This window comes from Passer domesticus, chromosome 4 (genome assembly GCF_036417665.1).
Source record: "Passer domesticus isolate bPasDom1 chromosome 4, bPasDom1.hap1, whole genome shotgun sequence".
NCBI lineage: Eukaryota > Metazoa > Chordata > Aves > Passeriformes > Passeridae > Passer > Passer domesticus.
Genome location: NC_087477.1, coordinates 39,448,804 through 39,461,808, shown reverse-complemented (window position 1 = coordinate 39,461,808; position 13,005 = coordinate 39,448,804). Strand labels below are relative to the sequence as shown.

The following is a 13,005-nucleotide window of genomic DNA, read 5'->3' as shown; positions in this document are numbered from 1 at the left end:
AGCAAACTCTTCAAGAAAGCATTTGAGTGAGAAGGATTTTCATTACTGATAAAAACGTCATTCCTGCAAATCAACTGCTCTTTCAAAGAATAACACTGTGAAAGAAAGCTATTTGAAGTGCTCTAGTGGAAAGACAGTTCTTCATTGTGGCAGGAAGACAGCAAGCTTCAGCTGCTCCACAGGAATTGTGCATCAGTCCTAGACAAATACAAGCTTTCACTGCTATGAACAAAAAAAAAAAAAAAAAAGGAAAAGAGATAAAGCAGGTCTCAGGTTCCAGGTAACCCTATAATCCTCTAGCTTGGTAGCACTGTGACAACATTGTAGATTCGGAAGATCAGCACCCCAAAATTCACTTTCCCAGAGCCTTTTTAGTATGATCATGCTGGGCACCTGCACAGACTTTTGATAAAAAGTAGGAACAGATTGAGAAACAGGCTCTATCAAACACAAATACTGAATCAGTGTAGTCCACAATCTTCCATATAAACACCTTTACTGAATCAGTGTACTCCACAATCTTCCACATAAACATCTTCACTCTCCATATCAGAAATTCAAAAATGCTTAAAGGATCAAGAACAGTTTTAATGAGCCACTTGACATGCCAAGTTCTTCTACAGAAAGTCCTCTTGAAGTTACTAGTTCTTTTACCTAGATTAATTTATATCCAAAAATTTTAAAGGTGTGCTAATAAATATCTAGAGTCGTTGTGCATTTTTAATTTTACCATAACCAAATTTTTAACTGAGCAGAACCCATCCACAGAGCATCCATCCATCCAACAGACACACACAATAAGAGCAGCATAAAGATAAAGCAATATCTGTAAATTCTGGCTGTGATCCCTTGACCTGGACTTTTTACAAGGCTCTCAAATGTGTATATGTTCTCATTAGTAAAAGCCATTGCATGAATTATATCTGACAGTTTAGTTTAAACCCTGAGGACAGTCATATGGCATTCTAGAACAGTACTGAGAATTTACTATTTTTAAATGCTGCTTATTTCAAAAGCATAAGCATGATGTTGACACCACACTAACATAACAAAGTATACTTACTCAGTTTCATTTCCCAGCCTCCAACTGTGAGAGGTGACTGTTTTCTTGTTGACCTAAACCTTTAAGTGATCCTTAGCACTAATTAGTGACATCATAAAATTAAATGTGAAGACATCCCTAAAGCTTAATAAACTATGGTTGAGGATAAAGAGCTAAGTTGTTAATAGCTTTTGCAACAGCTGCAGGACATAATGTTCAATAACAACCTCTAAAGCTGAAACACATGAGAGAGTATTTCAGTTTATAAGTTTTTTTTCTAATCTTGCCTTGCTCTTCTGTGATGGGGAGAAAAAAAGAACTACCTCAAGTACCCAGTGCTTAAACTAGTGCACCGTTAAATAACGGTATTTTTGTAACACACCTCTGCCTCACTACAGCAGCAAAACTAGTCCATAATGATTTCCAATTAAGCAGAAATTTTGTAATTACATATCCCAATAACTGACCAGTGAGGGTAAAACCTCGTGGTTAAGTGCAGCTCAGACTGGTTCTGAGGACAGGTGTACAGCACAACAATTTGCTCTAGGGAGATGGTATCAAAAGAAGCAGCTGAAGTAACAGTTTGCTTTGACAAACATCCAGTGGTATTTGTCTTTTCCTCCCTTTGACATCATCAAGTGCTATAATGATTTTAATTTGGTGAGGGCAGAAAGGCTCAAGAACATTTTCTCTTTGTTGAAGACCAAGTTTTATTGTTGAAAGTGCTAATTTGGCTCTCCGGTAGGTTTTCACTGCAGTATTCCACAAAGAACAGTCTTAGTGCAGATAATCAACAATTCCAGCTCTCTGGACTTCAGGGGAGTTTTGACAATTTACACCCCCTCCCTATGTTTCCATGTTGAGACTGACACAAGACAGCTGCGCTGAGCAGGGCTCCACTAAGCAGCCACACAACAAAGCAGTTCCTCTGCTTTTAAGGGGGAGTTTAAGCCTTTCAGGTGGATCTAATCTCACACGTAGATGGCAAGAATGAAATTCTTGTTTGAGAATGGAGTAACATATGAAATGTTTGAGATGTTCTTAGAACACCAGGAGTATCATAAAATGGCGCTTTTCCAATTTTTGCACTCTTCCCTAAGCAAATGCAAATTGCCTAATTTGCAAATGGGGACCATCTCTTAGGTTCACCATTCTTCTTGCTTTCCTCAATACAGATTTTGCCTTTATGGTAAGGACTGTACTGGACATTCCATCTCATGGAGTGACCAATCCTCCTTTGAGCAAACAGGCTTGAAGAATACAGGAGCAGAAGAAACAAATCCAGTTTGTCTTCAGTGCAAAGCCACTGATTTTCACCATTTAATTAAGGCTTCACCAAAAAGAAATATATAGTACCATCTTTAATAGCCGGAAATTAGCACACTCCTTTCAGAACAAATGGTCCATGAGTGACTTTTGTGTCTCTACCATCAATTGTCTTCCTGAACAAAGTAGTATCTCACTGGTGGCCCAGGCAAGTCTTCCTCTCCATCAGTCTCTGGAGCAAATGATACTGTCAAGTCCACATACTTCTTATCAGCTGATGGTTTCACAAGCTTTTGCATCCTATAAAGAAATGAAGAGCAGCTCATAAATGCACTAGGAGGATTGGCAGTGGGAATTCAGGACCAGACTAGGAGGAATTTCACTGCCAGCAATATGTACTGGCCCAGCATACTACAGACCAAATTAAAATAAAGAATAAGCCCCCTCTAACTTGCACACAAAAGCTGTTCCTCCACCTGAGCTTTAGCAAATCATATTCCATTTTCCTGACAGCCCATTAAAGAGTCAGAGTAGTAAAAAATCCTGATATTCACAAGCTTCACACCATGACTTTGACTTCATAACATACCCCACTCATTCAAAATTATTTATACAGCTGTAAGAGAAAGCATACAAGCAATGTTTTTGGAGACAGGCTCTAAATTCTCATCTTAGTATGCCAGGCACTCTACAGCTTGGCAGCTCTTCTCTCCCCAGGTGTTTGAAGTAGCTTGCTCATACCTCTCTGCCTGATACCTACTGTCAGGCCTTCAAAACAGTACTGATCAGTGCATCCACTTGCTTCAGCAAAGTCTGTGAGCACTGACTACCACACACTTCACAGGAGCTGTAAGGAACAGATTTTGAGCTAAAGTAGTTCAATCCACAGGTGTAAGGCAGAACTAAACCTGGGTGAAATCTGGCTGTTATTTTGCTAAGAGCTTCAGTCAAAACCCAGTGCCTTGCCTTCACATCCTGCCAAACTGCCAGGGTGAAATACCTCAATTTCCTGTCTGTAAGCAGCATATCAAAGCCTTTGTGAATGTCATCATTCTTAAAAGGGCTGAAGTGATGTAGCATCTCAAGCAATGACTATAATTGAACAGACTTACAGAAATCTCAAATGGCAAGCAATATATTGTCCTTCAGAGCTTGGTTGCTAAATATCAGCATGAGTTTTAAGCCAGTTTCAAAGGTTCTAGTAGTCTTTTTCTGCTTGAACCAGGGTACATTCTTTCCCCTCAAGAAATTACTGTCAGACTTCTTTAGATTTCTCATTCTGGTATTCAACAGTTAAAGCAGTATTTTGCAAGTCTCCTTTTCTCATAACAGAGAGAATCTATGAATGATGAATCTCTGATTCTCTGAATCTCTCTTTTTTCTTTTCTTTTTTTTTTTTTCATAAAGTAAGAAAATTATCTTTTTTCTTCCTGAACTATTAATGGCTAGAAACCACTTTGAGAGAAAATACTGCTGTCAGACACACATGCATTGATACAAGCAATGAACAAAATTTTTATGTGCACTTGCATCCTTAAATCCATTTTCCACTTATACTTACGTCAACTTTAATCTTTTAATATGGCCTGGCATCACAGGAACATAGAGCATTTTGACCCCTTGTACAACCATAGTTGGTTCAATTCCATATTTCTCCTGGAATTCACAAATTAAAACTTGTTAAAAGACTAGAAGGAGCTGCCCAAACCAGCAGATACTACTGCTGCAAATACTACAGCTAATTATTGAAATCCATAGGATCCAAACCAGAAAACCTGCTAATGCATGGATGCTGACAGAAAGTTTTATTAAGATACATTTGAGCCAACTGAATTAACAAGGAATTTGAAAACAGGCTTGGATGCCTTAGAGACATTAGAGACATTCCCAGTGACATTAGTTATTACTAAAATTGTTCTGGTTTGAACAGTAACTTGATGTAAATAAAAAAGAAAACAAACCACAATTCAACAACCCAAAACAAGAAACTCATTTCCTCTTGTCTTAACCCAGAACAGTAGATAACTTACTCTGACAGCATTTATGAAGTCCAACAGAGTAAAATCCTCTTTCCCATAAATTGTCCACCTGTCCCAGATGGTAAATGATATCCCATTTCTGTTTTAAAAAGTGAAAGGTTGTTACTTTAGAATGTGAACTCTGTCATTCCCTTTAAAAGTGTATTAGAGAACTGCCGTATCTTCTTGTTGATGTGGTGTTTAATCTTGAGCAAAAACCTCTTCCCTCTCTACTGCCATTTCTCCAGCCCTCTGACCTTGCTAAGGCACAGTAAGACCTCTAAGTAAACGTGGTATCTGACAATGAAATTACTGAGTTTTCAGACCTACTAAAAAATAGCTCTGGTACTGAACAAGATGTAAAAGCATGTCTGGGATGTTTCCTAAGAACAATGCCACATATCTACCTTCTCTACATTTTTCAAGTCTCACAGTTAACAGCTTCCACTGAAAACCAAACCAAGCCTTTAAAGCCACTATTTTTTAAAATTAGGACAGATGAATATGATGTGTATTTTCCAAACAGGAAATTCTTGGGCAATGCATTATGGGACACCCTTGGCAGTATTACAAGGATCACTTATACCTCTAGCAGTACACAGTAAGTGGATAGCAGAGTTTGATAGCAAGCACAAAGCAATTAATCATTTTCCAAATTTAAACAACAAAAAAATATCCTTGAATATCTAGAATGCTTAACTGGAGTATGGCCATGAGCTGTGGTTCCATCATAGCTCTGCTATGTGAGCACATAAAGCCTTAAAGTGGATATCTGGATTTAGTAACTATTCAAACTTCACACTTGTTGGAATGGTTCAGCAAGTTCTAAGCATCAATTAGTAGGTTTCCAAATATTGTTCTTGCCCTTCTGCCATTGTCCTTCCTACCTGATTTCCGTTCTTCTTACTGCAGCAGTTTCTGTAAAGACCATTATGGGAAGAGCTAGGTTCAGAAAGCAGTTCTTGTATGCATCAGCTGGGTAGCCACCCACAACTTTGATGAGTTCCAGTGCAACCTGCAGTAAATTAGAATTTATTTATTAGGTTTTAGTGTTATCAACTCTAGTGCAGTTAAGAGGCCAGCAACTACCAAGGAAGTTGTTAATGAGATCAGTCCAATCAGCAGAGTAAATAACATGGAAATGCAACCCACTATGCCACATAAATAAATTCTGTTGCAGCCAAGAGAAATACTTAAAACATTCAAAACTGTACTCTTCCAAAACTGTTTGGCTCATGCAATCTCCACAAAGCATGAGGTTCTGTTGAGATGCATGAACATGAACTACTACAAAACAGATCCTTTCCACTCTTGGCAGCGGCATTCTGATGGAAGTTAGTACTAATGGCCAAAACCAAATCAAAATGCAAAATTCCAACCCATCTTTCTGTGCTGCAAATCAAAAATAAAAGCATCCAAGACTCACCCTCACCAAGTTAAGGAAACTTTCATTTTTGACCATTCAGGAGCCACTCCAGCAGCCACACTCACACCACCAAAGACTTTCACTGCTGGGACTGATTCCCCTTCACAGTGGGCAGCTTCTCAATCACTGCCTTGCTACTCATCCCACTCTCACAGCCAGACAAGGTTTCCTTGCTGGACGTTGGGTTTTCCTTAGCAGAGTCTCAGACTTGTAGGTTCTTTGAGTAATTTTACCTTGGTATAGCAATAGAATAACAGCTCAAGCTGGTGCCTTGGAGAAGGGTCCCTGAACAAAGGACAACCTGGGCTGTTGTACCCTTACAGTCTTTGTGCTTAACAGTCCAGGGTCTTCCAGCTGAGTCCTCAGCTCCTGCTGTGTCCCTGAGTGTCTGGTCCCCTGGCTGGGCCACAGGTCCCCATGCCCTTTGTTGTGCAAAGGGTCAACATCAGTTCACAACCTCTGGCCTGAGGCTCCACACAGAGCTCAAGCTTCAGCTGGCACTGCAGTTCCATGCTGAGCTACTTGCACTACATGCATTTCTCAACAATCACACCTAGAATCAAGCATTACCTTTGCTATCAGTACATAAGAAAGAAATCTATTTCTTTAAATGAGCCTCTGTCAGGGTAGCAGTAATCAATACCCAGACAACAGCAGTTTAAGGCAAGAAACAGTAAGAGAAAGAAATATGCATTTTAAAAATCAATCTCACCAGCCCTGATACTGCAGCAGTAGCTGTTGCAATGGCAGGAATAATCTTTCCAGCAATGCGCTTTGTTTTGAACCGATCAGCTGGTTCGATGTTGTACATCTTGGCTCGCAGGTTTGATGCTGCTGTTACGAAATCTATGTGCCCATTACTATCATCATCTTTCTCAAAGGAGATGGGCTTCATTTGCAAGTCAGCTGCTCATCAAAAAGAAAATATAAAAGAGCAAAAAATTATTATTAAAAAATTGAAGATGTCCTAAACACAATTTAAAGGAAGCAGAACCTTAACAAATTAAACATTTCACATCCTGGAGCTTGGTGCCTTACTTGTTTTCCTATGCTAGGATATGCCCCTCATAATATCACTTGCTAAAAGTGAATAATGAAATAAACATCAACAGAGCTCTATAATTTTACTTTCCTTGCACCACCAAGAATAGATTTTGCACATCCCTATGGATGTTTTTCATACACCCCACCTCACTAAAGCGCCATCCTGAGAGAATTGCCTTTTAAACCTTAGTTTATCTGAAAAAATTTCAAAATATGGACTCAGTAGCATTGGAATCAGAGTTTTGAGTTGACACTCCATAGAATGAGTTAGGAATAAGCTAATCTTTCTCCTGGATTCATGGGCTAAAAAAGCTTGTGTGTAGTTGTTGCCTAGTGGCCTCTTCATGTGGCCAGGCACAAAATGGAATGGGATCATCCTCATTTTAAATCCAGAAGATGCTGAGGAAGACTGTTAAAAGTCTTTATAATTTAGGATCATTTCAGACTGAGAACTCTAAGTAGTGACACTCAGCCTTCTCATGCCCAAATCATTTGCAGTCCATCTGGGATCCAGCCAGCACCCTTTCCCCCTCCTTTAGAGTTCAGTTCCCCACTGTTGCCTGCTCCCTGTCATCAGTGTTGTAATTACAAGCAAGCATAAGAGAAAGCCCTAAAACTTCCAGGAATCAGAAAAATACAGAACCATAAGATAATGTCAAGCAACAGGACAGGTATCTGCATGGCACTTCAGAAAGCTTTAGGTATGAGCTCTACTTCTTGCAGAATTCCAGAACTGCTTCATCCAAAGATGTGAATGTGGCTAGTGGCAAATGCAAATGCAGGATATTCCTAAACTATGACACTGGTTTACACTACTCACTTTCCAGTGCTTCATTGGATAGTATAGACTTCTCCAGCTGGAAAATAGCATTTCTTTCATCCTCACTGCTGACAGGAATATGATCTGGTTTTCTTGCAGTTTCATCAGTCTGTACAACCTGCAAGTGTGCAGTGCTTGAGTAATAAAATACATAAACTTCATACAGCACAGGTGTCAAGTGTACTAAATTTCCTGTCTTGCAGGCTTTCCTCCCCAGCTCAAGAGAGACATGGATTTACTGGATCAAGTCCAGCCAAGAGCTTCTAGGAACATTAAAGGACAGGAGCATCTCTCATACAAGGAGAAGCTGAGAGAGCTGTGGTGGTTCAGAGTGGAGAAGACAAGGGTCAGTGGGATTTATCAATGTGCACAAGTATCTCATGGGGGGAAATACAGACAGCACAGCAGGCCCAGTGACAGCACAAGGACACAAACTGAAGCACACAAAATTCCCTAAGAAACATACAAACATACTGCAAAGAAAAAGAAACAAACAAAAGCATCCTAGAAAAATTGTGAGGATGGTTGAACACTGGCACAGAGAGGCTGTGAAGTCTCTACTCTCAGAGATATTCATAACCCAGTGGGCCATAGTCCTTGATGACTTGCTCTAGCTGCCCCTGTTTAAGCAAGAGGATTGAACTAGGTATTCCTCAGGGGCTCCCTCTAACCTTAACACACTTATTTCCCCAAAAAACATTATCATTTGTGTTTATTTCCCACTGGCATCAATGCAGTAGTTGGAGATGTGGGACACTGCTTGTGGAATATTTTTTTTTTTTCTTTAAATTAAATATTACACTTACTTTGTTTGAAGGTCTAAACTCTGGTACCTTCACAGATGAAATAATCCCCAAAATGGTCTCCTCTGACAAGTCCTGTTATGGTTTTGAAGAAAAACAATTTAAATTCACATCAACTCAAAAAGGCCTCCACAAAAAGACTGTAATACAATAGGATTTCAAAGAATACTAGACTCAAAAAGTCTCACAGATATTCAGGGATGTTTCAGCTAAACATCATCATTAAAACACCAAGTGACAATTCATTTGCCACAACAAACCAGAGCAGTGTGAAGTGCCTAGCACTAGAAAACTGAACAGAAGTGCAAACCTGACTTACAGGAAGGTCCAATTAAAAAACAAGAAAAAAAAAAGATAAGCAATGCAGAGACTGTAAGCAGTAGGAAATAAAACCTCCATAGCATAACTAAGACAATAAATTTTTAAAAAAGCCTTAAAGAGATTTTCATTCAGTTCAGTAGTTATATTGCATCAAATTAATAATTACTAAGTTCAGTGCTTACTGAAAATATCCAATACTCATTTCTTTTCCAGGTTAGGGATTTAAATAAAGTGTAAGCAGCTGCCAAACAGACAGTACTGAAGGACAGATTACTATAAGAATCTCTTGAATCAACCCTTGAAAAGAACTGGCAGCTGGTCATAGGCCAAAACTGAACACCAAGTTAAGGGAACACTGTTACAGTCTGGATTACCTTTTCTGTGAAAGGAACACAGTACACTGTTGCAAAGAGCTTTGCTGTGCTCACGATGAAACCATAGTGCCTAAAGAAAAAAGAATTATTTTTGGTTGGTTGTTTTTTCTACTTCAGTTGCCCAAAGGTTTGCAATCACGTTCAAAATCTTGAACGAACATACTGAGAAAGAGAATTTCCATCCTTTAGTGTACACAGTACAAAATAGCACACTTTGAGTGACTCAGAAGATGTCCCCAAAACTAAGCAAATGTTGACGAGTAGAGAGTTATTTAATGAAAACCATGCCTCCTTATCCTTTGCAGTCAAGCAAACAATTACCAATGCTCAAATTACATCAATATGATAAAAAGCTAAATCTCAGAATTACTTTGATATTTACCATGATGTCAGTTTTCACCCAAACTAAAAACAGTGATCCAGCTTCTCAAAGCAATTGTAGATATACAGAAGATAAAAGCTTTTTAATTCATCAACCACATCCATTTTTAAAATTATCTGTAATACCCAAGCCATCTAGGTCAGACCCAAATTGTAATGAACAAGAAAAGTAGTCCCTTCACTAGGTCATTTGGCACATCCTGCATTTTATGATGTAGACAGTGGGGGCAGGGAGGTGTGACAGCAATAACTCAGTAATTCTGCAGCCATATAAGACATGAAATGGGTTGTTCTAAGCCATTTCACATTAGATGTTGTCAGAAAAGCACCCTCCAATCCCACAGCAGTGAAAGTTAAATTATCTGCAGTGAAAGTATTTGGCAGCTCACCAAATCTGCCACTGGATAAGACTGTGCACTAACAGCTATTGATTCCAGTCCAACTTCCAGGGCTATAAAGCCACAGCCTTGCACTTCCTGCTGTAAGGTGGGCTTTATAGGATGTTACTGAGTTCAGCTGGGACAGTACCATACTTACAAAGGATCATTAAATTCAAACTTCACTGGGAAAGGAGGCCTCTTTGGTGATTGCCAAAACAAACCTGGTAGGAAAACAGACTTAAGATGAAATCCTAAGGAACCAGGAGCAGCAACAACATGACATATGCCATGAATTTTCAACAGGCATAAAGGGGCATTTGTACTTACTTCCATCTTTTAATCGTGTATCAAGGGGAAATGAATGAAGGAGCTGAAGAGCCTAGAGGAAAAACCAGAGAGCTTTAGTCATTTGTCACATAGATTGACATGACCACACTAAATCAAGCCTGACTAGTTAAAGTAATTTAAAGAGTTAAGAAAATCATCAAACACCTTTGTCAAGATGGACAGCTTAAAGACAAGCACTACTAGACAGAGTGCTTGCCCATTTCATTCACAGAACGGAGATGACAATGTCACCTCATCTGTACAAAGCTCAAGGAAGGCATTTAATCCAAGAAGCAATGCATTCTCCCCCACCTTACTGTCACTTTAGGATTCTTGCATATGGATTCACAACTTGTAGTGCAATATTTTCTCAACGTGACAACTACCACCAGGGATCCTGTATGCATAGGAATGTTTATTAATCCACAACATCCCAATCCCATCTTTCCTACAAAATTACACACATACTTCAAGAGACACTGTGGACCAGACTGCCAGAACAACTGGCTCTTATTTCAGAAAAAAACTTTGAGAACATCAGGGTTACAAAGGTGAGTTCAGTAACTGAAGTCTAGCGAGGGAAACAAAAACCCACTGCCTAGTAAAAGACATCTGATAATCGTGACACTTTGGAAAACAATGGAAAAATGCCAAGAAAACTGCATGGAGAATACTGAACAGAGTACTAAGAGTGAGTTAATAAACCAGACCTAGAAGTGCTACAGTTAAAAAGGGACACCGCATTTTTAGGTTTCAAATATAATTTGTTATTTATGAAGAGATGAAAGTGAATGCAAAGACTTGAACACCTCATTATTAGGGACACCAGGTTTTCTAAAATCTTCATCATCCTCATCACACTACCTCATTTATAGGTCTTACTTACCTTATGGCTAAAATACTTCTCAAATTTTACTCTTGCTAGTTCTACACACTGAGTCCAACTTCGGGGTCTTCTACTGAGAGTTTTAATAACATGAAAACAGCCTTCCAAGCTCTCTCCTGTTTTTATTCTCTAGATAAAGAAACATGAAAAAGTTAAAACAGACAAGATTCCTTCTAATCCAGTCAAACAGTACAAATGTTTTTAGTAATCCACAGGCAAGAGGAAACCGATGTTCACTTCATGAAATATTATCCTTTATGTGCTCCTCTCCACTGGGGTTTTTCCCCATTTACTTCCACCAGCCCTTTGAACCACAGGCCATTACACACTCAAAAGAAAAAGACAGTAAACAATTCCAATCTAATTTATTACTACTTGAACTCACTTCAAACTCAGTTTCATTTTTCCCAGCTAGTTACATATCAGTGTGACATACACTAATTACACACTAGCAGTATCTCAGTTTTTCTGGTATTTCTACATCATGTACAGAGCCTATGAGCTGGAGAAGCTTTTAATTATGAGACACACCAGAACTACTGCTCATATGATCAACTAATGACTTGGCCAAGTAAATCTTCAGGTTTTCTGAAAAAAGTCAGAAACTAACCCTAATCTCACTGGCCTTAAATAGAAATAAAATCCATAAAGCAGTTGTTTAAACCCTCTATTTTACCCTGGCAACATTCCCTTACCTGTAAAACTTCTTCTGCTGATGGATAGGTTTGCCAGAACTTGTTAAACAATGAAGGCTTATGAGAAAATGAACTTTCAAACTGTAAAATAAAAAGAACAAATATGGCATTATGCAAGAAGAATATCAGATGCCAGCCCTTCCAAGCACACATGGAGTTGTACTGAATGTCAGAAAGGTTAATTCATTACCTTATCTCTTGCCCACTGTATTGTATGCTCAATAGCAGCTGGGAAAGACTTCAAGGTGCAAAAAGGTATTTCTTCCTCTGGTGGATCCCGCTGTAATTAAAGAGGGTTGCATGTCAATGCAGGCTCATCCAGGTTAATTGCTAATAATAGCACCAAGAACTTGTACACTACGGAAGTTAAAAACTCTGCTGTTATAAAATACAAAGTGGCTTTTTATGCTTAGAAATCTGTTTTATGAACACTAGCTAGTGTTGTCAATTCTTATTTATGAGGAGTAGTCTAAACTCAACACTGGAAAGCAAAACTGAACTTTGAAACAAACAATTGAAACTGCCAGCCAGCTTTTCCAAGATGTGCAGCTGGCATTCATGAACACTTTCAACATCAAAGGTTTTCATGCCCTGTCACTGAAGGCCAGAAAAACTTCTGTATGGACTCTAACAAGACAGCTAGGATGCTCAAAATCCTGTCTCTGTGTCTACATGCACTATTTCATGGTGTTCTCAACCAGTGAATTTCTCCACAAGAACTTAAAATAGAGCAACACTGCAGGTAGTGTCTATCAGCAACAGAGCCTGAAGGTTCATTTCCCCTTTCCCATTCAAACAGAACTATTATGCATGCTTGAAAAGAACTGCTCAAATTTTATTTCCTGTGAGTTTTCTTCAGAAAAAAAGGAAGCAATTATTTCCTAACAGTACTGTTCTTCAGTAGCTCAAATAGGCCACTTATTTTAGAAAGACACATAAAAATGATCAGAGAATCAGAGGGCATCATGGGACAAGCTACAGAAGGTGAGAGAAGGTCTTGGAAGACTTACATGACTATTGTAGGACTCTGTCAGATGGGGCACAATAACTTCTGTGTGTCCTTTTGTTCCCATAGTTCCAGAGTCTATAAGAGGACGCAGGTTTGCTACACAACGACTGACATGGAAAGACACAGACTATCAGAGTACAGAACAATCTCTACATTCTTGCCTTGCACACATTACTGGAGTGCAACCAGAGTTGTCTCTAGGCACTTTCAGAA

The 13,005-nt window shown here is 39.0% G+C and overlaps 1 protein-coding gene across 2 annotated transcripts in view; it reads right to left on the bottom strand.

Annotated features, from left to right (window-relative positions):
- Positions 1–439: 439 nt before the first annotated feature.
- The window catches only part of UBA6 (ubiquitin like modifier activating enzyme 6), a 29,706-nt gene continuing 17,140 nt past the window's right edge, over positions 440–13,005 (bottom strand). For both annotated transcript variants that reach the window (XM_064417298.1, XM_064417299.1), the window contains 14 exons: positions 12,794–12,899; positions 11,974–12,063; positions 11,784–11,864; positions 11,089–11,217; positions 10,203–10,254; positions 10,033–10,096; positions 9,115–9,184; positions 8,423–8,494; positions 7,617–7,734; positions 6,465–6,658; positions 5,214–5,341; positions 4,339–4,426; positions 3,870–3,964; positions 440–2,608 (listed from right to left, as the gene is read on the bottom strand). In XM_064417298.1, coding sequence (XP_064273368.1) covers positions 2,473–2,608; positions 3,870–3,964; positions 4,339–4,426; positions 5,214–5,341; positions 6,465–6,658; positions 7,617–7,734; positions 8,423–8,494; positions 9,115–9,184; positions 10,033–10,096; positions 10,203–10,254; positions 11,089–11,217; positions 11,784–11,864; positions 11,974–12,063; positions 12,794–12,899 — 1,423 coding nt within the window. In that variant the 3' untranslated portion in view covers positions 440–2,472. The remainder of the gene's footprint in view (positions 2,609–3,869; positions 3,965–4,338; positions 4,427–5,213; positions 5,342–6,464; positions 6,659–7,616; positions 7,735–8,422; positions 8,495–9,114; positions 9,185–10,032; positions 10,097–10,202; positions 10,255–11,088; positions 11,218–11,783; positions 11,865–11,973; positions 12,064–12,793; positions 12,900–13,005) is intronic.